This window comes from Cydia splendana, chromosome Z (assembly GCF_910591565.1).
Source record: "Cydia splendana chromosome Z, ilCydSple1.2, whole genome shotgun sequence".
Classification (NCBI taxonomy): domain Eukaryota; kingdom Metazoa; phylum Arthropoda; class Insecta; order Lepidoptera; family Tortricidae; genus Cydia; species Cydia splendana.
Window position 1 is genome coordinate 36,077,083 of NC_085987.1, and position 25,834 is coordinate 36,102,916.

The following is a 25,834-nucleotide window of genomic DNA, read 5'->3' on the forward strand; positions in this document are numbered from 1 at the left end:
CCTTTACTACTTGCTGTGTGTTTACTTCACAAAAACGGTACTAAGTAAAATGGTGATAAATAAAGACGTTATATTAATATGCGCCATTTAGATGTCGAATAATTCGGTCTTTAGTGCAAAAAGTATATGGGACGGAAGTTTTACCGTTAGAATAGTATTAGGTTAATGAGGAATTTTAAATGCCCCCTCGATTTATTTATGTTTTTAATAAAATAATTTAATAAAATATTATGATATTCACCATAGTTACTACTATACAGCCAAGAAGTAAATCCGACGCTTTTATAGGCTAACTATAGAACTTAGGACGAAATATTCACCGCCATCATGATTAAAATTAGGGTTCCAAAAGAATTTTGCTGTGACCCAGTTGCACCTACAAACTCTTTAGAAAGATATAGGATTTTTTTTTAATTTAGATGTAGTCATTACTGTTGTTTCCTTTTTCAATGAGATTGGTAAAAAAAATGTGCTAATAATGGATGTCGATAAATATCTAAACCGTCACGATTTTATGCTTGTATTAAATCATTGATGATAAATCTCACCTACAATCACTAATATCACTGGGGTCTTTTTTATCAATTCATTAAAATATAAAAATATTTTGTACGGAACCACATTATGTGGCTTAGGCCTGAACTTATATAAGCAAGATATAAGTAGCCATTACAGATCAAATTGATCATTTACAAGTAGTCGTTTTCTACCTTTATGTATCTAACTCGGTTTATAAAAGACATAAAAACTCAGCTATAACGCTGTTGTCTTTTAAAAGAAAAAACAAAACCACTATACAACAGTTTTGTGATATAAAAGAGTCATTGTGACGTTTACAGCGATGAGATATAATAGGGATTTTAAAACTACTAAAGCGCTTTTTAACGCTATAAATATGTCCCAAAAACGCTACTATAGAGCAAAACAGTTCTATAATAGTGTTCATATGACTACTAAAGTATTATGTACTATAGCAGTGATCTCTAAAGCCACTATATCCTATAATCGTTGTATAGTTGGGTTTTTGTCACTGTTTAAACACAAAACTATAGCGGCTTGCAGGGAACCTTAATAGCGCAAACTACTAAAGTATTATGTACTATAGCAGTGATCTCTAAAGCCACTATATCCTAAAATCGTTGTATAGTTGGGTTTTTCTCACTGTTAAAACACAAAACTATAGCGGCTTGCAGGGAACCTTAATAGCGCAAACTACTAAAGTATTATGTACTATAGCAGTCATCTCTAAAGCCACTATATCCTAAAATCGTTGTATAGTTGGGTTTTTGTCACTATTAAAACACAAAACTATAGCGGCTTGGCAGGGAACCTTAATAGCGCAAATTAGTTGCATAAAAGTGATTCCAAATACTATTATATAGTAATATTGCTCTATAGTGATTATATTTGAACCTGTTATAGTACACGCCTGTAACGGCTCTATAAAATGATGATGTAAACCTTTACATCAATTGCTTATAGAATATATTAGCTGTATAAGCCTATAGAGCAAAAAGGTGTTGCCAAGCGCTTTTATACGACAGGTGGTCATCTCTGAAACCTTAATACGACGTCTATACAAGCTTTTAGCGATAAAAACTAAAATTATAGGACTAAAATGTTACTTGGTGTCAAACCTTTTTTAGAAATTTGTAAGGCGCCATCTCTCTTCTTCCCTCGTTTTTTATCCCGTTCTGGTTTTTCGATTTTATATATATGATAATACTTTTTGTACGTAATAATTAATGTTTAATGGCAAAACAAAAATTATATACAGTTTTAAAACTTTGTTCAAATTTGAACATGCAAACTCTTTGCTGTGGACGTATCGATTACGATCAGAATTAAATTAAAAAAAACTGGAAAACTAAAAAGCACTAGTTAGCAAAAACCAACTTTGCGAACGCTAAACAGCTACGAAAAGTAGCACTTTTTGAGCAACTGTATTAAAATAGTTATTTACGATACAAGTGCGGAAAAGAGGAAATTCGAAACGAGTGGCCATAAATTAAAACCGCCGATATAATGTACAACCCATATAACCATTCCAGTCGCAGAATCACAAAGTGGTAACTAAATGTCAGATGTGTCGTAACAGAGTCCACACAATGTGTCTAGAATTGTTTCGAAACAAAGTGTCGTCGCCGTGTCTACACTTTTCCGTAACAAGGTGTCGACACATTTGTGTGCACTTTGTGTGCGGTTTGCGACTAAATCTGACAGCAAATTTGTGACAGCAAATGTCAATATAAAATACCTCTTGAAAACCAAGGTTTGTCAAACTACTATTAGTGTCTCGTGTGCTCGTAATTCTAGTAAGTCATCATGGGCAATGCAAATGATAATAATCGACCGAAACCATATAAACACCCAACACCCGTCAACCTTTTACAGAAAAGTTTTTAAAGAAATTCAATAAGCTACTTAGGTCAGGCAACGAATGCTCCAAAATTTGTAGAGGGAAATGCTCGGAACACAATTTTTGACTCCGTAACTCGGTTTGACAAGTTAGGAGGTGAACATATCAAAAGTCCCCGGCCGTAGCCCTTGAGCGGGGGGGAGAGAGGGGGCTTTGAAGGTCCCATTTTCCCGTTTTTCGATTATATCTCGGAAACTATGCATCTCAGCGACATGGCCACTTATACAAAATGAAAGTTAATTTAATTTGTTACAAGTTTATTCCGTCAATTTTTTCGAAATGTTGAATAGTTTTTGAGATATCCGCTCTTGAAAGTTTATTTAGGGCTCTCAATTTTATCTTGATATATCTATATCAGTGAAGGTGCTAGGCCGTGTTTGGTATCGTTTTCGTATAAATCTGGGGTGCTGAATCCATTTAAGATATCACATTGACACCATTCCACAAAATAAAAATAAATCTTTTTAGGGTTCCGTACCTCAAAAGGAAAAAACGGAACCCTTATAGGATCACTCGTGCGTCTGTATGTATGTCCGTCTGAATACACAAAATAGTTTTTTACCTATAGATGACAGGAAAACCTATTAGAACTGTGCAGTCAAGCGCGAGTCGGACTTAATGTACGGAACCCTTAATACGCGAGTCCGACTCGCACTTGGCCGGTTTTTTTGAAACTCTTCTTGACGCTTAACCGCTTAACCGATTTCGTTGAAATTTGGTATAGAAATAGTTTGCGTCCCGGAACAGGACATAGGATTGATCTTATAACCAAAATCATCTTTTGAAGGTGTGAAAAGTGGCGTGTAAATTTGTACGGGAAATCAATAACCGCCGAACCGATTTATATGAAATTTGGGATGGTCTACATCTTTGATTTAGTTAAAAATGATGAAAAAACATGACTTCAAACCTAAACTTAAACAGTATTAACTTCAAGAAGTCAATTCTGAATTCCCCCCTACACCTCATTTCACATCTTTAAAGGATGATTTTTGAGATAACTTATTATATCCTGTCTCGGGACTCAAAATATATGTGTACCAAATTTAAATTAAAACTGTTCAGCAGTTTAAGCGTGAAGAGGAGTTTAAAAGAAAGTATTTTAATAAGTTTATATGTTTTTACTTCGGAATGGTGTCAATGTGATACCTTAACTAAATTTGGTACTGCGAATTTATACGAAAACGATACCAAACATGGCCTCGTAGCTTTACTGTTGTAGAAGTCAAAATAAAATTGAGAGCCCTAAATTCTTATTACTTGGCCAAACTTGTGTAGAAGGAAAAGGTAAAATAAAAGTCTTCGGCAGGAATATAAGACACAAATATATTTTTTTTTTGCGTTACTATTTCATTCATCAAATATAAACATACCTTGATTATACTATTCTAGTGAGATCCTCATAGATAAACAAAAACATTTACTTAAAAAATTACAAGGTCGAAATGTCACGGAACTTGTGAGAGTAATATGTGAAAAATATAAACTTGTATGACAAAAAAAATCTGGACACAATTTAAGAATCACCCAATTGCGTCGAGGAATCATCTGTATTTTTGCTTGTTTCATTACCTCCTCGCTTCTTTTTTGTCCTTTGTATTCTGTAGCAATTTGTTAGATCTGAAAATAAAGATAACTTGCGTCGTCACGGATGTCGATTTATAGGTTTTAGGGAGTGCAGAATTCGAAAACGATGATCAATTTATAATCCAAGATGGCGGCTACGTATTTTGTCATAAAAGTGGAATCCAAAATAGTCATCATTTTCGAAATCTGCGCCCCCTAAAACCTATAAAACGACATACATGACGACTTTTATGACATAGTGCATGGCCGCCATCTTGGAATCCAAAATGGTCATCATTTTCGAAATCTGCTCCCCCTAAAACCTATAAAACGACACCCATGACGACTTTTATGACATAGTGCATGGCCGCCATTTTGGAATCCAAAATGGTTATCATTGTCTAAATCTGCGCCCCCCAAAACCTATAAAACGACACCCATGACGACTTTTATGACATAGTGCATGGCCGCCATTTTGGATTTCAAAATGGTCATCATTTTCTAAATCGGGGCCCCCTAAAACCTATAAAACGACATCCATGACGACTTTTATGACATAGTGCATGGCCGCCATCTTGGAATCCAAAATGGTTATCATTTTCGAAATCTGCGCCCCCTAAAACCTATAAAACGACACCCATGACGACTTTTATGGCATAGTGCATGGCCGCCATTTTGGATTCCAAAATGGTCATCATTTTCAAAATTGGGGCCCCCTAAAACGTATAAAACGACATCCATGACGACTTTTATGACACAGTGCATGGCCGCCATTTCGAATTCCAAAATGGTCATTATTTTCGAAATCGGCACTCCCTAAAACCTATATATCGACACCCATCTCGACTTTTATGACAAAGTGTTTTGCTACCATCTGCATGCAAACATTTCTATTATTTTTACGTACAAAAATGGCCCCCTGTCAACTTTCAATCGAGATTTAATCGATAATTTATTCGATTAATATTCAGATTAATTCAATTTCAATCTATGTTAGGTCGACTAAACTAATCGCGATTAAAATTTGAGAATTCACGTTTTTTATTCCATTAATTAGTCGAATAAACAGTTAATCGATTAATGCCCATCTCTTACCACGGCATTTTTACACTTTGAGAATATCTGAAAACAAATCAACACAAGGAGCCATTTTGCAAATCCAGTAACATACCAGTAACTTTGTTATTACTTTTGACAGCGCGTGTCATGTGTCAACACAGAGTCGACACAAAGTCGAAACATTGCAACTACTTTGTGACTGCAATATTTCTCAGCCTTAAACCATATTTATACATCATAATTAACAAGTTTCGTAGTATGTAAAGCGTTATTTCTGTTATTTAAGTATAGTATACGCATCGAAGTACTAAAAATGCTTCAAATAATATAGTTATGAACACAGGCACTGAGAAGTAAACAATTTCATTTCCGGCTAAACTAAAACAATGTGGTGGCGCGTTGATTATATTACACTTAGTTTATCAAATCACTCGAGCAGTTTAATTCCCCATAATAATTTAAGTCCTATTGTAATATAAATGCAAACAATATATAATTACGTCTTGTAATCCGTTTTAGAGATGGCGTATTAATGTCACTTATTTTTATTTAAGTATTTTTTCATCTGACAGTTTCCATTTGACAGGAACAAAATGAACGAATGAACGAATGATTTTGGCATAAAGTAGTCGCAAACCCGAAACAATGTGTGCACACGGCGACCACACTTTATGTCACTTTGTGTCATGTGTCGACCCTTCCCCATTTCTGGTAACTGTGTCGACACGGCGACGACTCTGCGACTGGAATTGTGACCGAAACAGACGGTGTCGACACAAGATGTGTCAACACCGCGTCGTAACGGCGACTGGAAATGGTTGTATGGGAAGAGTTTCAATGCTTCTTAAAATGTTACATTTTCACCAAAATTAATCTATGTTCAAGGTTTAATGAGTCAATTTATTCATGTGTAGGTATTACTAATCAATAAACACACAATACAATAAACATTTGTTATCTCGCAAGGAAAATACTTAATAAACTAAGATAGAGCAATGCATACTTCGTGCATCTTCGGATATCGGATTGATTGGGCCCGGTTTACTGAGTCCTCACTATAGGCAGCATAAAGTAGTCGCAAACCCGAAACAATGTGTGCACACGGCGACCACACTTTATGTCACTTTGTGTCATGTGTCGACCCTTCCCCATTTCTGGTAACTGTGTCGACACGGCGACGACTCTGCGACTGGAATTGTGACCGAAACAGACGGTGTCGACACAAGATGTGTCAACACCGCGTCGTAACGGCGACTGGAAATGGTTGTATGGGAAGAGTTTCAATGCTTCTTAAAATGTTACATTTTCACCAAAATTAATCTATGTTCAAGGTTTAATGAGTCAATTTATTCATGTGTAGGTATTACTAATCAATAAACACACAATACAATAAACATTTGTTATCTCGCAAGGAAAATACTTAATAAACTAAGATAGAGCAATGCATACTTCGTGCATCTTCGGATATCGGATTGATTGGGCCCGGTTTACTGAGTCCTCACTATAGGTAGTATGTACTTAATTTCTTCTCAACCTGTTACCCAAAACGGGCCATTTCCATTAAACTTCTACAGTACACTTTATTTTTAATTTGGATATTTGTATATTATTTCTACTTAGAATCAAGAGCTTTTTCTATTCTAATAGAAGAAAAAAGTGTCTCAAAATGCCATAGGTACCTACCTTTTTCGTTCCATTCCTTTACCATCGTACAAATTCTATGAGAAATAGTAACGTAATAGAAAAAAAATGGGAGACTTTTTACCCTTTTTAGGACCGATTAAAGAGCTCGTGATTCTGAGTAGAAACTATAATAACATATTTTTCACCTCAGCAGCTCGAACAAGGGTACTTTGCTTCTTAAAAACAGTGAGCAAAATGCGATTTTGCTCACTTAGTCATTTTGTCTCACTCAGTAAGCAAAATCGCATTTTGCTCACTGAGTGAGACAAAATGACATTCAAGTGACGTTTATAGTCAAATGTCATTTCAACATGCGGGGTCTAATACAAGTTCGATATACTTGGGTTCTATTAACTCTGTCCCTCTAGGTATGTTCTCACTGCTTAGGGTGAAAAAAATTGTGTACTACACGAGATCAAAGTTATTTACATCTCGTGCGCTTTAGAATCCCTTACTACGCTCAAGATCGCTACGCTCGTGAATCTATTATAGAATCTTTCGCTTGCACGGGACTCAAAATAAGCACTCGAAGAAATATCAAACTTTGATCTCTTGTTGTACAAATAACTATTTAGCTATCAAAACTAAAATTTGGTGAAAAGTGAAAATAAATACTGAAATATTAGACATATTTAGGCAAGCAAGAATGTAATGTAACGAGGTATTACAATGAGTAAGATTGTTTTTAGTTAAGAATTTGGCTCCCTAATAGTCAGCTAGGAACCCTTAAGCCGACCACTGACTAACAGGCCGCCGGACGATATCGGCCTGTCAGTTAGAACAAAAATTTGACAGCTCCAAACAACTGACAGGCCGATATCGTCCGGCGGACTGGTAATCAGTGGGCCCCTTTATTATTAGTTTCCCCACGTCTGTCTGTCTTCTTCTTGTGTACCACCATGGTATATTAATAATCGTTAGAAGTAGAATGCCGTAATTTGGCTTGGATTATACATGTTGTCTTAATCCCATAAACCGACGAAGATAGAAATAAAATAATCTATATCATCCTTTTGGAGAATTTTTCTATATTGATTGTAACTTTCGGATTAGGTAGGTACTTCCATAATAACTTCCATTTGACAAAACATCGTCACCAGTTTTTTTTGGGTCTCTATTGTTTCCCATAAAGTTTTAAGTCATAATGTATTTATATGCCCGCATTTACGTTAGTCATAATTAGTTTTTTTTTTATGAAACGCGTATCTTTTCAGGTTTGCCATAAAACAAACCTAACCTAAACTAACCTATCTATAGGATAACCTTACAAAATTCCTGAAAAGTGAACGGTTTCAGAATTATGGCTAATGATAATCTGACAACCATTACATTATGAATATGACTTTCAATAATTATGTCAAACAAAGGGATCCGGTTGTTTTTACCTTAATTCTCACAATTTATTCATTTGCTGAAGCATTGGACATGGACTCCCTACTTAATCGATATGCCTATGCCTAAACGGCGCTAGGCAAATCGTCAAACGATGAGGTTTGAACGATATGGCTGGTGGTGCCTAGTCAGATCATAAAATGACAGCGTATCATGATATGCCTAGGAATTTCATGATCTAGCGGACTTTACGATCGGCCGTCGACGTAAAGAGCACCGAGTAATTTAAATGATTGTTTAATTCTTGACCGCAATCTTAAGTACGTACATAGTCTTATTTGTAATACATTACTTTCAGAAAAACAGGACTTTCTTTTTGTACATCAAAAATTACCTACCTTGAAATCCTTTTAACGAGCCTATAAGGTGTCCCATTGCTGGGCAAAAGCCTCCCCCCTAGACTTTCAATCCTCCCGATTAACTGCAGCATCCGTCCAGCTTTGCTGAGAAATGCGTCTAGATCGTCCCACCATCTCCTCTTAGGCCGGCCCTGCCGGCGCGTTTACTTTGTGGCGAATCCTTTTAACGTTCTTAAATAGCACGACAAGCAAATAAGTAGCTAACATATTGCATAAGTTGCATAACAAATAATTATCTCTGACAAAATTATTATTATTATGTCAGACCACAGAAAGTCTGCAGCGCTAAATAGTATGTAACAACACCACAGAAAATGGATTAAATAGTCTTGATACCATATTTACCGTTTATGAAAAATTTTGGCCCCATTCACACGTGAGCTTTTTCAACGCGCGTTAAAAAAGTGTTTGAATTACACAAATGGATACATGTGTATTTATTCACACCATGGCGGTGGCGCTTTTTATCAAGCGTTGTTGGATTTTCGACTTTAAGCGTTGGTCGTTAAATCGAATTTAGCGTGTGGACACTGTGGACTGATTCAAGCGCTTTGTTAACGCGCGTTGAAAAAGCTCTCGTGTGAATGGGGCTTTAACCTGTGCATTATGGTTAAATAAATTTAATTCCAACAATAGATGTCACTATTAATATACTAATTTTGATAAATAATATTGGGAGAATGTGACATTTGGATTCATCAAAATTATTGAGCTTTTGTAATATCCGCGACGGCCTAACGGTAAATAGGTACAAAAGGGCCTACCGCAAATACCGAAGTTCGCAAATTGCGGGTATCTTTCTCTTTTACTCCCATTAATAAGGCGTAATTATATTGACAGAGAAATTGCCCGCAATTTGCGAACTTCGGTTTTCGGAAAAACGAAATAAACCATAAAAACAATAAACATACATTCAAAATAAAATTAAGCTTTAACTAGTAGGTACCCATGCCGTAAGCATAAGCATGGAGGTTGTAGGTTCGAGCTCGAAACGCAGCTCGTACCAATGAGTTTCTCGAAATGTTAGAAGAAGTTCATAAGGTAAGTATGCCTATACCTATTCAATTTGCTGTGAAACCTTAGTCTAACTAAATCAATATTATATTATCTACATATGGTGCAAGTATTAAGATGTTTCATTCCACTTACCCGTCATCAACTCCAAATTTTGTAAACATTGTCGTTTTTGAGCTTGAATCGCCTCGTGCTGATTTTTTACTAGTGTAAAATTATTCGTCATGCGGAAAAATAACTCCCGCACGACGGTTTTGTAAGGTTTCACCATGTTTTTCCCGTTCATCACAAAACACAACGAATATTTAAACGATTTTGACAAACACATACCATAGAGTATGTCGTTTAAAAACATTGCCATATATCGTTTTTTTATTCGCTGTCAAATTATTGCGATGCAAAGTTCAAATGGTCTGGCTCTATGTGTTATCATTTATATTTTTAACCGAATACTACGCCTACGATCGATGTTTATATACATATAGGTATATATGTATAATGTTTTTATCTTGGAACTTCTTCTAGGTAATTTCGAAGGGGTTACCCCTTGATATTCTTTGAGTAAAACCTGAAACCAGTGAAACCTAGCTAACCATCATGAATCAACGGAAGTCCCCAGAACCTGCACATCAGGCGTCGTTAAGTGTTAGATCTCTTGTGGCTCACCTACGTCGGTATCTACTCGTACTTATACATACATACATATTTCCCGCTGCTATTAAAAACCGACTGCTATTATTTAATTATTAAATATGGTGTTATAATCACTACACCTTATAAAACAAAGCCACCCGCCGCCTCTGTCTGTTTATTAAATATTGTGTTATAATCACTACACCTTATAAAACAAAGTCACCCGCCGCATCTGTCTGTTCGCAATAAACTCAGAAAGGTTTTCACTAGGGATGTACCGACTAGTCGGGAAAGCCGACTATCCGACCACATTTGTAGTCAGCGATTAGTCGGCGACTAGTCGGCAAAAATGGCCGATTAGTCGGCACTTTATTAGTGAAAGAAAAACAGAAAAAAAAAGAAATCAACAGTAAATATTTACTATATGTTTTATGTCTATTTTACTAAAATACCTATTCAGGGTACATACGAAAACATTTGTTCATAAAATTTTTGCTCAGGATCGCAAAATAAAAGAAAGACAGAAATTGAACGAGGATTCTTGTAATAGGTTTTTGAACCTATAAAGAACACCTTTTAGCCAAGTCAATATGATGAATAGCACAACTAAAGGAGCAAAACTATTGTTTTTCACATACACTTTTACGAAACTATGATCTGGCCGACTAGCCGACTAGTCGGCCGACTAATCGGCCATTTGAGCGCCGATTAGTCGGCTAGTCGGCCAAATCAATAGTCGGTACATCACTAGTTTTCATCTATCAATAGACTATAAGTAGAGTGATTCTTGAAGAAGGTTTAAGTGTATAAATTGTCAGGGTTTTGTGTTTAACTCGTGCGAACCCGGGGCGAGTCGCTAGTGTCTAAATAAATAAGTAAAATTTCATGGAAAATTTTTAACAAAAATTGACTAAGACCCACAGTAAGCTCAAGAAGCCTTGTGTTGTGGGTACTCAGACAATGATATATAATATAATAATCTAATACCTTTTAACGGACAATTCTTGTACATATATATATTTACCTCTATATTTCGGGGATCTTGGAAACGGCTCTAACCATTTCGATGAAATTTGCTATATCGGGGTTTTCGTGGGCGAAAAATCGATCTAGCTAGGTCTTATCTCTGGGAAAACCGCATTTTTGAGTTTTTATAATTTTTATATGTTTTCCGAGCAAAGCTCGGTCTCCCAGGTACTGTATATAATAATATATACATATTTAAATACATAAAAAAAAACCCAAGACTCATCACACAAATAAATACCCTTACCGGTTCAAAAGCAGGGTCACTACCCACTAGGCCAGAACGGTCATAATAACAAAATATTCTTATTTAATCCAACATAATATCTGCCTCTAACGCACAGACCAACCCCTATAGACCGAGCTTATAGGACGACTCGCGGTCACCGCCCGTATGGTGTATAGGTCAAATATAAGATTGTTCGTGCGCCGCTCCGATCAGTTGCGCCCAAAGGTTACGACCTGTTAGCAGTGTGCACGAGTCTAAGAAAATAAATCGTAAACTATTGAATTCATTGGGAAATCATGGGATATTGCAGCGTAAAATGGTGTGGCAAGTCATCTAAGACTTCTACTTACAAAACAGATGGAATAACATCCCACAGGAAAGCGAAATTCATTATTTCATTGAATAATGTTTCTTGTCCGCGGGGTTCATTTTATACTGGTCGGTAAGCAGAGGCGAAGTATGTCCGTCCCTTTTCGTCAACTTGAAAATGCAATGCGCTATCCCTTTCCCTTTCGACTAGTGATGAGACGATGATGGTTTTTCAGTTGCGAAAACTTCGTGCTTCGTCATACCGTATTGTACCATTTTAGACATAATATATAGGTAACATGTTGTGTAAGTTTTTTTAGAATCCTCTAGGCCAGCCGAGCCGTTAGGCCGCATGTCACGAGATGGACCTGATGATGAACTTCAAAGAAGTGCGAGGGAACTCGGTGTTGGTTTGTGATAGAAATATGTTGTATGGGTTATTTAGAATCCTCTAGGTGAGCAGTTAGGTCTCATGTCACGAGATGGACCTGATGATGAACTTCAAAGAAGTGCGAGGGAACTCGGTGTTGGTTTGTGATAGACATATGTTGTATGGGTTATTTAGAATCCTCTAGGTGAGCAGTTAGGTCTCATGTCACGAGATGGTCCTGATGATGAACTCCAAAGAAGTGCGAGGGAACTCGGTGTTGGTTTGTGATAGACATATGTTGTATGGGTTTTTTAGAATCCTCTAGGTGAGCACTTAGGTCTCATGTCACGAGATGGACCTGATGATGAACTTCAAAGAAGTGCGCGGGAACTCGGTGTTGGTTTGTGATAGACATATGTTGTATGGGTTTTTTAGAATCCTCTAATAATAGAAAATATTAAATTAATCAATAAGTATAATTATTAAGTAACTTTACTCTAAGTATACTAAATTGGTAACAATTTTACCACAATAAATTTCGATGTCACTGGTAGCAGTACCCACTACCTGTAATGAACATGTCCCATCCCTACATTTACACGTGTCAGCGCGCCATGTTTAAAACGACCAATCGCAACGCCGTGAGCACCCCTCCCGCACCTCACAGTTTGGTGATTTGCGTCGGGAACAAAATGGCCAATATTAGGTTTCTAGAGGCGGTGTTCTGTGCTCTAACGTAAATACGTATTTTATGACTTACTTAAATAGGTAGAACCTGGTAGAAGTAGTACCTAGTAGAAAAGAAAGATAATAGAATTTTACTATTTGAGTTTTCTTAATAAGAGGAAGATAATGTAATAGACCAGGTGCCTCTATTAATGTTTAAATAACAGAATTATCTTATTTAGATCCAAATATGCATCGACCTTAAGTGTTGTATGACTTGATAGGTAGAATTAGCACAGTCGCCATCACATATATCGGAGGGGTACACTACATAATTCCGAAATATTTCATGCCGAATTTTATTATTCCGATTTTTAAATGTCCCATTAAAATTCCGATTGTCGTAATTACCGAACGATGAAAATCATGAAGTTTTATATTTCCGAATAGCAAAACCGACGATATTTTTAAATTCCGAACCACATAATTCCGAATATAACAATTCCGATAGTGAGAAACTCCTAATTTAACATTTACGATTTTTGAAATCACGAATTCCGAATTATCATTATTCCGAAATTTTGTATTCCGATTTGACGCGATTCCTATTATTAATATGCCATTTTTTTTAAATGCCGAATAACGATATTTCGAATTTGTTGGTAATAAATAAAGGTACCTACGTTTCTACGGGGGGTAGCAGTTCTAACGTAACCTAAACCTACTTTTCTAAAAACAGTTATTTACTGTAGGGGTCGCAGTTCTAACCTAACCTATACCTACTTTTCTGTAAGCAGTAAGTTTCTAGGGGAGGGGGGGTCGCAATTCTAACCTAATCTACACCTACTTTTCTAGTAGCAGTTGGTTTCTGTAAAGGTCGCAGTTCTAACCTAACCTAACCCATTATTCTAGTAGCAGTTGGTTTCTGTAAAGGTCACAGTTCTAACCTAACCAAACCTACTTTTCTAGTAGCAGTTGGCTTCTGTGAAGGTCGCAGTTCTAACTTAACCCTCTTTTTTAGTAGCAGTTGGTTTCTGTAAAGGTCGCAGTTCTAACCTAACCTAACCCACTTTTCTAGTAGCAGTTGGTTTCTGTAAAGGTCGCAGTTCTAACCTAACCTAACCCACTTTTCTAGTAGCAGTTGGTTTCTGTGAAGGTCGCAGTTCTAGCCTAACCTAACCCACTTTTCTAGTAGCAGTTGGTTTCTGTAAAGGTCGCAGTTCTAACCTAACCTAACTCACTTTTCTAGTAGCTTTTGGTTTCTGTGAAGGTCGCAGTTCTAACCTAACCTAACCCGCTTTTCTAGTAGCAGTTGGTTTCTGTAAAGGTCGCAGTTCTAACCTAACCAAACCCATTTTTCTAGCAGCAGTTAGTTTCTGTGAAGGTCGCAGTTCTAACCTAACTTAACCCACTTTTCTAGTAGCAGTTAGTTTCTGTAAAGGTCGCAGTTCTAACCTAACCCACTTTTCTAGTAGCAGTTGGCTTCTGTGAAGGTCGCAGTTCTAACCTAACCTAACCCACTTTTCTAGTAGCAACTGACTTCTGTGAAGGTCGAAGTTCTAACCTAACCCACTCTTCTAGTAGCAGTTGGCTTCTGTAAAGGTTGCAGTTCTAACCTAACCTACTTTTCTAGTAGCAGTTGGTTTCTGTAAAGGTAGCAGTTCTAGCACGTCCAAATGATTTAAATGCATTTTTTTTGCAGATCAATTTTTAAAACGGTAGACCATTTAATTACTACTTCCCTTTTGAAAATCACGAATTTCATTATTCCGAGTTTACAAAAGATCGAATTTCTGAATGCCGATCAATGATTTTTCGGAATAGACAAATTCGGAAAAAAATATTTCGGATTTTTTTTTAATCGGAACTTTAAGCTTTCGTTCATATGACAATCGGATTTTAAATATTCGGAAATAGCGCAGTCGTGATTTTCTTCTTTCGTGGTTTTCAAAGTCGTAATTTCGATATTTCGGACGTATAAAAAATCGTGATTATGAAAATCGAGGTTATGAAAGTCGGAAAAACATATTACGGAATATTTGGGTGTTCCCATATCGGAGCGGCCAAGATGCTCACAAATATCTGAACACGGCTCTATTGTCAAGGCGCTAGAGTGCTCCGATATATCTGAAGGTGAGTACCTACCTACCTACCTAGAGTACCTACTAGAAAATAAAGATAAAACAACTTTATTATTAGAGTAAATTCTAAAGTGAAATATAATGTATGTGCCTCTGCCTCGTTTTCGGTTGGAGGAAATGATATAGCATGCAATCACGCCCAGTTCTCCTCCGCCTCCTAGCGCGGTTCGCTTCATTGTATTTGCTGGTCTCGTTTTGTAATTTAATTACCCTTTGGCCTAAGCGGGTACGTCAATTATGCATCGTTCGCTTTAACTACCATCTCGGCTACTGTCCTCTACCTATACAAGCGGATTTTATATTGCTGAATTTTCTCGGCCATGTTCAATAGGTACTTATGTAACTTACAAAATTACGTCGTATTAATTTTAATTTCAGACTACGAGATCGACTACCCTTGACAATAGATCTATGATAATTTGAACTCCTTTTCTCCGTTCCTCACTTAGCTCGCTTTTTAACTCCCGACGCAAAAACAGGGATGTTATATGTTTGACGCCAATGTCTGTCTGTTTGTCTGTGGCATCGTAGGTCTCCGACGGATGGTGCTATTTCGATGCGTAATTTTTTACGTGAAAGCTCTCGTTCATTCGGGGCACTTTTAAAGTGGCTTTGTTGACTAAGGTTGTTCGGACATACCTACGTGTGTGATGACCCAAAAATCACGTTGTGAAAAAAGCCATAGCTGCAACAAAAAGGGAGGGAGGGAGACCACTTACTACCTTGCTGACGAATGTCCGGAGGGACATTGAAGCAGTTGGGCCTGTCCAGTGACGACGCCTATCAGCGAACAAAGTGGCGCCACTTAAGCTAACCCAGTGTAACGGGAAGAGACGAGGATATAGATGTTATATTATGCAATATAATAACATTTTTACAGATAAGAAATTTCTTACAAAACAGTTTATCTTTATGCTGGACGTAATTTCCAGTTCTTGAATGCATCATAGAGGCTTCATGATATGTGTGTAGATAAACTTATTTAACTGTAGGTAATAATTAATCGTGGCTAAAGAGTCTGCGTGGCTCAAATAAGCCTGCTTTAGCACTCGCAAATATTAGTTATAAGTCCTCTTTGCTTCATTCCAAGTAGGTATTTTGCTTCTATCGATTGTAATAATAAAGTAATTGTAGGCATTTAATACGGGGCGGCCCCAATAACACGAATAATACGATAGCCTAGCCTATGGCTCCGACATATTGAAAATAACCCATAGTCTGTGCGGAAAAGTCGTGGAATAAAGGAAACCAATACATTTTATGACTCTTCTCTTTCCGCAGAGACTCTTATAATTATTGATCACAAAATTTCAAGAGATATATTGTAGAGGACAACAACCGGAATACAAAAGCATTTTTGCCCAAGCTGAAAGAGAAGCGTCGTGCTCGCACGGTCAAAAATATAAAAATCTGGCCAAAAGTATGTCAGGACTCAGGACATGCTTAGTAGGGTTCCGTTGTTACCAGTCGGTCACGTTGATATACCTACTAGTCCGTCACGTTGATATTACGAGTATGTACATAACATTAATATTATTTTATAATAAGTGTTTTGGACCGTGCCCGGGACGAGGCGTCCGACATGTCATTTTCTATGACGGCTGATCGGTGATCACGTGGAGCTTTCCATAGAAAACGACGCGCAGGAAGCTCTGGCCCGGCCGCGGCCCGGTCTAGCGTGAGTCAACCTTAATTTAGCCATTACTATCCGTCATTTCGCGCATGTAGTGGCGCGGTAAGTATAGTGTTTTAAATATGTATTCCAACTCAGGCTGTTATCCTACCAAAACACTTCGACTCCCGGATATCATGAATGTCGTTTGTACTAATGAATGATGGCCTTAGTTTGTAGAGTTCCCATTTTAAATGATGCGGAATTGAGCGACGAGAGACAGTGGATGGTTATACTGGCCGTAGGATGAGGACACACGCGTAGGGTTATCAGACGATAGGAGTGATCTTGACATTTTAGGAATTTCGTCAATTGTTTGACTGTCACAACTTTGGCCAAAATACGGAAAAAACGTGATGAGAGACACATACAAGACACACACGACCATACGACTACAATGACTTACCTGAACTTATGATCGAAAAGTAGGAATTATGCCAGGACTTTTGAAATTAGTAGGTATCTGGTGACCCTACATACGTACAGGCCGGCGCGGCGCTGACGCCGACGAACGACCATGCGGCCGTTTGGCGCCGCCCCTGCACCGATAACCCCGGAACGTTGACCCCTTCACATTAGTGTTTACTGAACGCACTTACATGCTTCGCGCCCTTTATGTACCCACTTAGCTACAGATTAGAAACAATTAAACTACATAGTCAACACCTAAACTGGAACCGCCAAAAAAGTGCCATTATCACAAGTTAAAAACAATCTACAGCGTACCCTATCTAAAACATTTAAGACGAATCGCAAATTATATATGCCCAAAACAAGACACAATTTACCTACACAGTAGGTATACGCACTTAAAAAAATAATATTTATTACTCTTCCTTATTAGCCTCAGGCTGACATGCAATGCAGGGCCAGCATAACCAGAGTATTACCTGTTAAGTCAATACATCGTCGCGCGACATGGCATTTTCAGTATCTAACGCACTGGTAATATCTAGCACACGACTCGCCATGTGCAGTGAGATGATCTAGAAGCACAATAAAACGACAAGTGACTGTCACGAAGTAGGTAAGTACCTACTACCTACATATGTATTTACACATTTAAAACACAAATTCTAATATTATCGCTCTTCTGCTTTCGATGTCGAAGCAAAGAGTCACGTGATACTCGTAAAAGAGATGCAGTACAGTCTGCGCGTAGCCATAGAAAAGTATCCATTATAGTAATTAATTTCTACTAGACTTTGAGGGCACAGGTCAGAGCGATATAAAAGTTATATTTGTCACAAGAATTATTTTTACCCTGGACTTTTATTGAGCCCGGTGACGCTCACTGATATGCAGTTGCTATTTATCTCACGGTTGACGGATTAAATGTATTCACGTTATACAAGTGAGTTAAATGTCTGTGATCATAAATAGATAGTTGTGGCTCATAACGATACCGATGGCTAGACGTCGATTTAGGTACGTACCTTAGCTTATCTGTTTAGTACATAGAACCAGAACGTTCTTAAATAACCAATTAACTGCTCCCGAGTATTTTTATAAGTCCATAAAGTCCATATACTTCCTGTGTCAAAACAAATATTTTTGACAAATCATCATTAGATGATGATTAGGGTAAATAAACTTTGATTTGCATCTTTTCGAGTTCAAAGCAATGCAACTGATAGCTACTATCACGACATGTCTGTAGGTATAATTGATTTAACGAGTATCTACAACTACATATCAAATAGCTAGTACGTAAAAGGACGATACAATTAATTATTCGATTTCGTTGTAGGTACCATAATAACATTAATTTTAACTGACTTCAAAATTCCAAAAGGAGGAAGTTCTTAATTCGGTTGTATGTTTTTAGAGTTCCGTACCCAAAGGGTAAAACGGGACTCTATTACTAAGACTCCGCTGTCCGTCTGTCCGTCCGTCTGTCTGTCACCAGGCTGTATCTCATGAACCGTGATAATAGCTAGGCAGTTGAAATTTTCACAGATGATGTATTTCTATTGCCGCGATAACAATAAATGCTAAAAACAGTACCTATATAGTAAATATTTAAGTGGGGCTCCCATACAACAAACGTGATTTTTTTGCCAGTTTTTGCGTAATGGTACGGAACCCTTCGTGCGCGAGTCCGACTCGCACTTGGCCGGTATTTTTTGTTTGCTACCTCAGAACTCAGTCATTTCATTAGTCAACCGATTTTGAATTTTATTTATTTGATTGAAAGCATATATGTACTTATGTCTATAAGATATTAGGAGTTCCCAGGGATCGTGGGAAATCCGTCCTTACATATTTAACGTATAGTGTTTTATTGTACCTAGGTATTTTCATCAAGATATCAAACAATTTTAATAACAAAACTACCATGAGACTGTGAGACAGCCATATTAAATATGTATAATAAAACGGATCACTCACATATTTTAAGTCGAAAATTGCTCGACATGTTTCACTCTCGGGTTTACTCCGTACCGAGTAGCATCATCGCATGCTCCCAATGATTACCGGGCTAATTGTAATTCCTATTATGTGACTATGGTTGTAAATAATTTAATTGGCATTTTAAACTGTTTTGTGAAGTCGGTTTTTATCTATTAAAGATTATAATATAATCGTTCTCTGTTCTGAGCCATCAAATGATGTAGCAGTAATTACAGATATGATATATTCAACAATTAATTTGGTACCAGCATAAGGCTTGTTGAGAACACGACACTAGTAGCCACTGGTGGAATATTTTATTTCAAAAATGCAAATGTTAAAAGTTCATAAGCTTTTCTCTTTTGCATTGCTTAACAATACTTTTAGCCTCACTCTGCTCATGTTCAACTGCACTTAACTCGCACTCGGAAATCTTTTTGCACAATAGCTAAAAATAACTATGAAACTTGCTTCTAATAAAAATGCGATATTTTATTTTTGATCGAACTCATTGATTACCTTTTAATAAACTTACAAAAACTTATAATTCAAGAGCATGGTGGCACGCACACTCGCACGTACAGCCATCTCGCTCACGCTTACACTCAGTGAGAGTGAAAGAAGAACCTGAACCCACGGGGCCTTAACAGGCCAGGCTTAAGCTGGACTGGAATAAGTTAGTAAGTTAGTGTCTGTACTGTGTATTGTCTTCAATCGGGATCAAGGCCTTAACCTGAATTTGAGATACCTACATAGAATACAGTCATTTTAGGATTATCGGGTTATTCAATAAATGAATGCAGTGTTTGGTATTTCCAGTGAGCTGCCAGAGAACGCGTTTACAAGGCTAGACCTGGTGGACTACTTCAGTGTGTCGGACAACGCGCTAGCCGAGATCCCGCGCCACGTGGTACGGCACCTGCCGCACGCCAAGACCCTGGACCTCTGCCGCAACAAAATCTCCAAGCTCACCGAGGACGACTTTAAAGTATCTATTTCTACTATTTATGAGAATTGAAACTGATTATATTTACACGAAAGAAATCCCGAATCATCGTCTTCCTCGCGTTTTCCTGGCTTTTTGCCACGGCTCATGGGGTCCTGGGGTCCGGCAACTAATCCCCAGAAATGGCGTAGGCTTGTGCTGTAAAACTTGTGTTTTTACGAAAGTTACTGTCATCAGGTCTTCCAACCCAAAGCAGAAACTGGGCCTTATTGGGATTAGTCCGGTTTACTCACGATGTTTTGCCTTCACGAAACAAATCCCGATTAACATATACCTTATCATTTAATTTTTTCCCCTAAGAAAGAAGGACCTTCAATTAATTGTGATTAACAGATTATTATTGCGGGTGAAATCGTAAATAAGCAATTCGAGAGGATAAGTACCTAAATAATATTTCATTTAAGAAAATATGTTCCAGGACTTACAAGAACTCGAACACTTGTTAATAGCCAACAACGAGATATCAAAGATCGAGAGGCACGCTTTACCGAAAGCTCTGAAGCACGTTCATCTTGGAATCAACAGCCTGAACAGCCTAAACGGCGCGCTCAGAGACCTAGACGAGTTGGAGTGGATATTCATTAACGCTAACAACCTGAAATCCCTCGATAACGAATTACCAATCGTAAGTATAATAATTAAGTAGGTATTATTAGACGAAACTTACGGGAAACCATATTAACCCGAATAATATGAATTTTCTAACGCTACTTATGTCATCTACTTAGTGGAATATTCAATTTGTATGAACTAATACTCACTTCTTGTTGCTTGTGCTCATAATTTTTACAGAAATCAAGAAAGATATCCTTCATACATGCCGCACAAAACGAGCTGCAAAGTTTGCCCAAGGACCTAAGGCAAATGCCTACGCTGGACTCCCTATTTTTCTACGACAATAACATTAAACTGTTGGATGGGGCTCTGCAAAAATCTCGAAAGCTAACAAAGATCAATCTCTCATTTAATGAAATTGAAAGCGTAAGTATGCGACATATTCAAATGCCATGGACATGAGTTGGCATTCTTACCTGACGTATAAGCATTCTTATCGAATTTCTTATTTTTTCAGTTGGCCGAAGATGAATTTGCGGAAGCTGAAGTTTTGGCATATCTCGACATTTCGTACAATCAAATTAAGTCACTCAATGGTTCGTTGAGAAGCCTTAAGTCGTTGCGCTATTTGAACCTAACGCATAACTCTTTAACAGAGTTTTCTCTGCAAGAAATTAAAGGCTTAAAGAAATTAGATGTAATCGATTTTTCGCACAACAAAATTAATCACATCACTGGAAACATGGAGGTAACTGTAATGATATGTTAATTTTGTAATATGATGTACTCGGTTAATGGTCATTATCTAATAGGTAACGTATTAACTTCCTTGTTTTTCAGAACTTAGTTGACGTTGAAACGAAAGTGCTGGAGTTGCGCTTGGACCACAACCATCTCGTAACCCTCGGGGGCGCTTTAATCGGATTCCATGGCCTCATGAGACTGAACCTAAGCAACAACCAGCTGCAGCAGATATCATCAGACGACCTCAATGGCCTGGAGGACTTGAAAGTTCTCGATTTATCGTTCAACGACATCGCCACGCTGGAAGAAACCTCAAAGGTTTGTTGGCTCATAGAATAAAATATAACTATGTAGTAAACCAGAATGCTAAGCGAGCGAATGCGAAATTAATGCCTTCGTGTAATTCCCTTATTTTTACGTTTCAGTCATTTTTGCCATCTCTAGAGGAGCTAATCGCACACCACAACAACATTAGTACCCTCGACAAAGATTTCCACGGGCTGCCGTCGTTGTGCATGGCAGATCTTGCGTACAACAAGATTCGCTCCATCAATTACGATCTCGTGTCCAAAACGCGGTGTACCATAAACGGTGTCCCCAGTAAACTGAAGATATACCTTCAAGGTAAGTTCACACGTTGAGATTGAGCGACATTATTTACACTACGATTGAAATAAACAATAAAGCACGAATCCATGAGATTCTATTTGCCAGTGTAATTGTTTAACTAAGCTTTCAGATTAATCCCTCCAATTTTGTGCCGGTACTACTTATAATAATATGTAATACTTAACATGTTCTCGTATTTATAAACACTTTTAACGTTATTCTATTTCATGTTCAATTTTTCAATCTGCAAAAGCTTCGCGAATTGGCATGTCACTTTATAATTATAAAATGCATTGGCGACCCGATTAACTAGTTAAATATGTAGGTACCTACATATATGTGTTTTATACCCGCTTCATTTCGCGACTTGATTAGATTTGAATCTGCTCAGCGCCACTTGCACCATCCCACTAACCCGGGGTTATGCGGTTAAACCGTTAATCCAGTGTCAAATTGTACTAGTAACCATGATAACTCCAGGTTTAACCGGTTAACTCCGGGTTAGTGGAATGGTGCAAGTGACGCTAAAGTGATCTAATTTTATATTTGTGTTAAGTATATATTAACGCTTTGAATGCAACGAACTCAAAGGTGTCGTGAGTTAACGTGCTCATAGCGTCAACGTACGCTGTCAAAGCACCCTGGTACTTTCAAGTATGGTTTATATTTGCTAGCTTTCAAATATGATGGCGTGTGCGTGATATATACATTCAAAATAACGGGTCGGCCACGACATCGAGCGTCTTGCGACGGCGGCAGCGATAACCATGGGTTGGAGCGAAAAGTCCGATCGCTGTGTCACGCTCCAACCTATGGTTATCGCTGCCGCCGTCGCAAGTCGCTCGATGTCGTGGCCGAGCCGTAAGTGGCGATCTAAAGATCAATATACATAACTATTTAAAATTATGTACTTATACGCTAGCTGCGCCTTGCCCCGTGTTTTCTGATTTTAATAATTATCATTTCGCGTTGAAAAGTATTTGTCACAGTCTAATTGTTGTACATATAGAGACATGTCTCTTTGTTAAGTTAAATATTATACATTTATAGAGAATTGGGTACGAATAGATACTTTTGACGCGTAGTCTGATCCGTTACTTTTTGATGATGACTGAACTATTTTGTATTCCTTTCGAGCTTTGGCAATGCTTCGTTAAATGCAATAAATTATATTTAAAAAATGTACATAATTATACCCAAAAAAATATTGTCGTTATCATTACAGATAATCCGGTGTTATGCGACGAACGGATGAATGAGATGGTGATGATGCTGGAGAACCTGAACGCTCGTGTGAGCGGGTCGTCGACGTGCCTAGGCACGCAGATGGCGGCGCCGGTGCTGAACATGCGCGCGCTGAACGACTTGGCGCCGCGGCAGGACGCCGCCGTCATTGTGGTGGCGCACCTGCTGCCGCACGACGACCAGCGCCCGCTGCCGCCCGCGTACCGGCGCGTCGGCGCCCTCATCGGCCACGTGCTCCCCGAGCACGAGGGCGGGCTGCCCGTGGTGGTGGAGCCGCCCGTCACGCTGCCGCCCACCACCAACGTCGTTGTCAAGTGGCCCGACGACCAGCACCCGCACCCGCTCGCGGATCTGCGCTTGCGCGACCTCAACGCGCCCGCGCAGTGAACCGCGCCCGCCTCCGGGAACTCAGTGCTGCGCCCTAACAAAACGTACTGATAACCGACCCCGGCCCGAACAGGGCAGTGACTCTAACTCGGCCGAGTGCACTAATTATTATATAACTACCAAAAGTAGCTACTTCCTACATTTTTACAGCTGAGATGTATATAAGTAGTAGTATTTGTATAACCACTGATGATGCGTTCTACTGATTTAGGTATTTACGTAGCGTCAATTAAGTGGCTGTAATGTGCGAGCACGTAAGTAATAATAAGTGTAACAACATGAATACTGTACGCAGGGCGGTTCGTGAAGAACCGTTTTCTAGTAGCGCCACTCGGACTACAGCCGCCAGCTAGGTGCCTTGCTAGCTCTTGAAGGATAGATAGAGCCTTGCCTTTCATTTACGTCCGGCGTACAGCCAAAGTGGACTCACTAGAGCTATAATTATATCAAAATTTAAAAAAAGTTGTACTAAGAGCATCTTTAGGGAAAATTAACCAAGTCTAGTCAGACCCTGCAAGACTCCACGTCTCAGAAAAAAAAATCCTTGTAAAATATTATACAGCAAACTTTAGTAGAAATATTTTGCCCAAACTTCATGGGGTTGTGTTTTTTCGTAGCGGAGTTTCTTTTGCTACCGTTCAACTGAATTATTATTAGATCTGCTCCATTTGGATAATCATCAGCTAAACAAACAAAATTCAGAAAATCTGATACCGGATGTGTTACAAAATTTAGGCTAGCCTTTTAGATTTGAATTAAAATATATAATCAAAAATACGTATAAGAATTGAAGTAAAAGCGTGTAAGTGAAAAACTTCATACCAGCTTCATTAAAAAGAACTAGACTTTAGAAAACCTACAACTATCTACGAAATAAGACCAGCGACTACTGTCAGGTCAGCACACCTACTTGCACAAAATTATAGGAATTTAAATTATTTTTTACATTTTACATACAAGTTAATACTAAGCAGGTCAGTAATATAGGAATGCAGATGTACAAGTTATTGACCATGTACCTATAGCTGGTCAAGCAGATCTTGTCAGTAGAAAAAGGCGGCAAATTTGAAAAATGTAGGCGCGAAGGGATATCGTCACAGAATAATTAATAGTACTACCGTACAGAAAGGAAACTTCCTACAAAAACGAAGTTTGACAGCGGTTCAGGGTCGGTCATGCTGTTCCTTTCTAATATATGGCACTATCCCTTTCGGTTATTTAGGGTTGTCAAAAATCAAGTGATTATCTTATCTGTGGTCGTGCACGCAAAAGGGACTCAAGTGGTGCCAACCCTAATAATTGCTCGGAGCAATGCTGAGCCGAGCGGAGCCGAGTTTGACCGAAGTCAGGAGTTTCGCACCCCTGATATCGTCTCATAGAAAATATGAATTTCCCGCCTTTTTCTACTGACAAGATTTGCTTGACCATCTATACCTATCTAAGGTACCATGACCATTAACTGACTGAAAAATGTATCTACCCTCTCACGAACGTTAAAGGCCCTGGGAGCCTAGCATTTGGCTCTGGATGGATGGATGTAAATACTTTAGGCTTGTGCTAAAATTTGTAGGGTTACATTGCTACTCAAATATTAGGAAATTAGTACAGAAAAGTATTTTAGTCAAGTACAGGAAATAACCTAATTCTACGACAAATTTATTTGTTATTTTTGCTCGAGAATAATATACAAATGCGTCTTAGTATATTTTCCTATGAGACACCAAAGGCTTGCAAGGATAGAAGAAAAACCAAAGATTTAATTCTCATGCGTTTCCCAACAAGAATTCTATTATGTAAATTATGAGAACATTAAACGAAGTAATGCGTTACGGTAATATGGTAAGTAACTTGTAGTTGACATTGTCGAATTTTCTTGAAGGGGAATAAAAGTAATTTATGTAACAAATATTATTACTTAGTTTAAGCTTAAATATTTTATTAGTGTTATTTATACTGTCGATTAACAATAGCTTTAAGAGAGTAATTAGATACGATACCGCCAACGCCGGAATAATTGATGATAGATATATAAAACGATATATGTATACCTATTAATCAAATACCTATACATGTACCTAATCTGAAAATTCTAAAGTTTTGTATCTTAAAATGTAACTTATCTATTAATAAAAATCAAAACCGTGGTCCGGAACTCATTACTCCAAAATATAATTATTAACCTTGTATCTACTAGTTGTTGTTTCGAATAAATAAAAGTTCAAAATGCTCAATTTATTCTACCCTCCTCACCTCTAGTTGGAACCTAGGCACACTGGCATTTACGGCCTGGCCACGAGATTGGTCTAAGGCGACTGGCGGGACGGCTCGGCTGGCGGCGCGGCAAACGCGAGCGACC

At 38.1% G+C, this 25,834-nt stretch overlaps 1 protein-coding gene across 2 annotated transcripts in view; it reads left to right on the forward strand.

Moving 5' to 3' along the window:
* The window catches only part of LOC134804615 (leucine-rich repeat-containing G-protein coupled receptor 4), a 35,751-nt gene extending 10,046 nt beyond the window's left edge, over positions 1-25,705 (forward strand). The window contains exons 2-9 of one of the 2 annotated variants that reach the window (XR_010146158.1): positions 19,756-19,920; positions 20,357-20,563; positions 20,731-20,919; positions 21,011-21,241; positions 21,334-21,555; positions 21,663-21,861; positions 23,072-24,493; positions 24,922-25,705. Coding sequence is in view for 1 of the 2 variants with exons in the window: in XM_063777717.1 (XP_063633787.1) it covers positions 19,756-19,920; positions 20,357-20,563; positions 20,731-20,919; positions 21,011-21,241; positions 21,334-21,555; positions 21,663-21,861; positions 23,072-23,478 (1,620 nt within the window). In the remaining variant the exon portion in view is untranslated. Of the gene's footprint in view, positions 1-19,755; positions 19,921-20,356; positions 20,564-20,730; positions 20,920-21,010; positions 21,242-21,333; positions 21,556-21,662; positions 21,862-23,071 lie in introns of both variants that reach the window. The other variant, XM_063777717.1, reaches the window with a different exon arrangement.
* Positions 25,706-25,834: the final 129 nt, after the last annotated feature.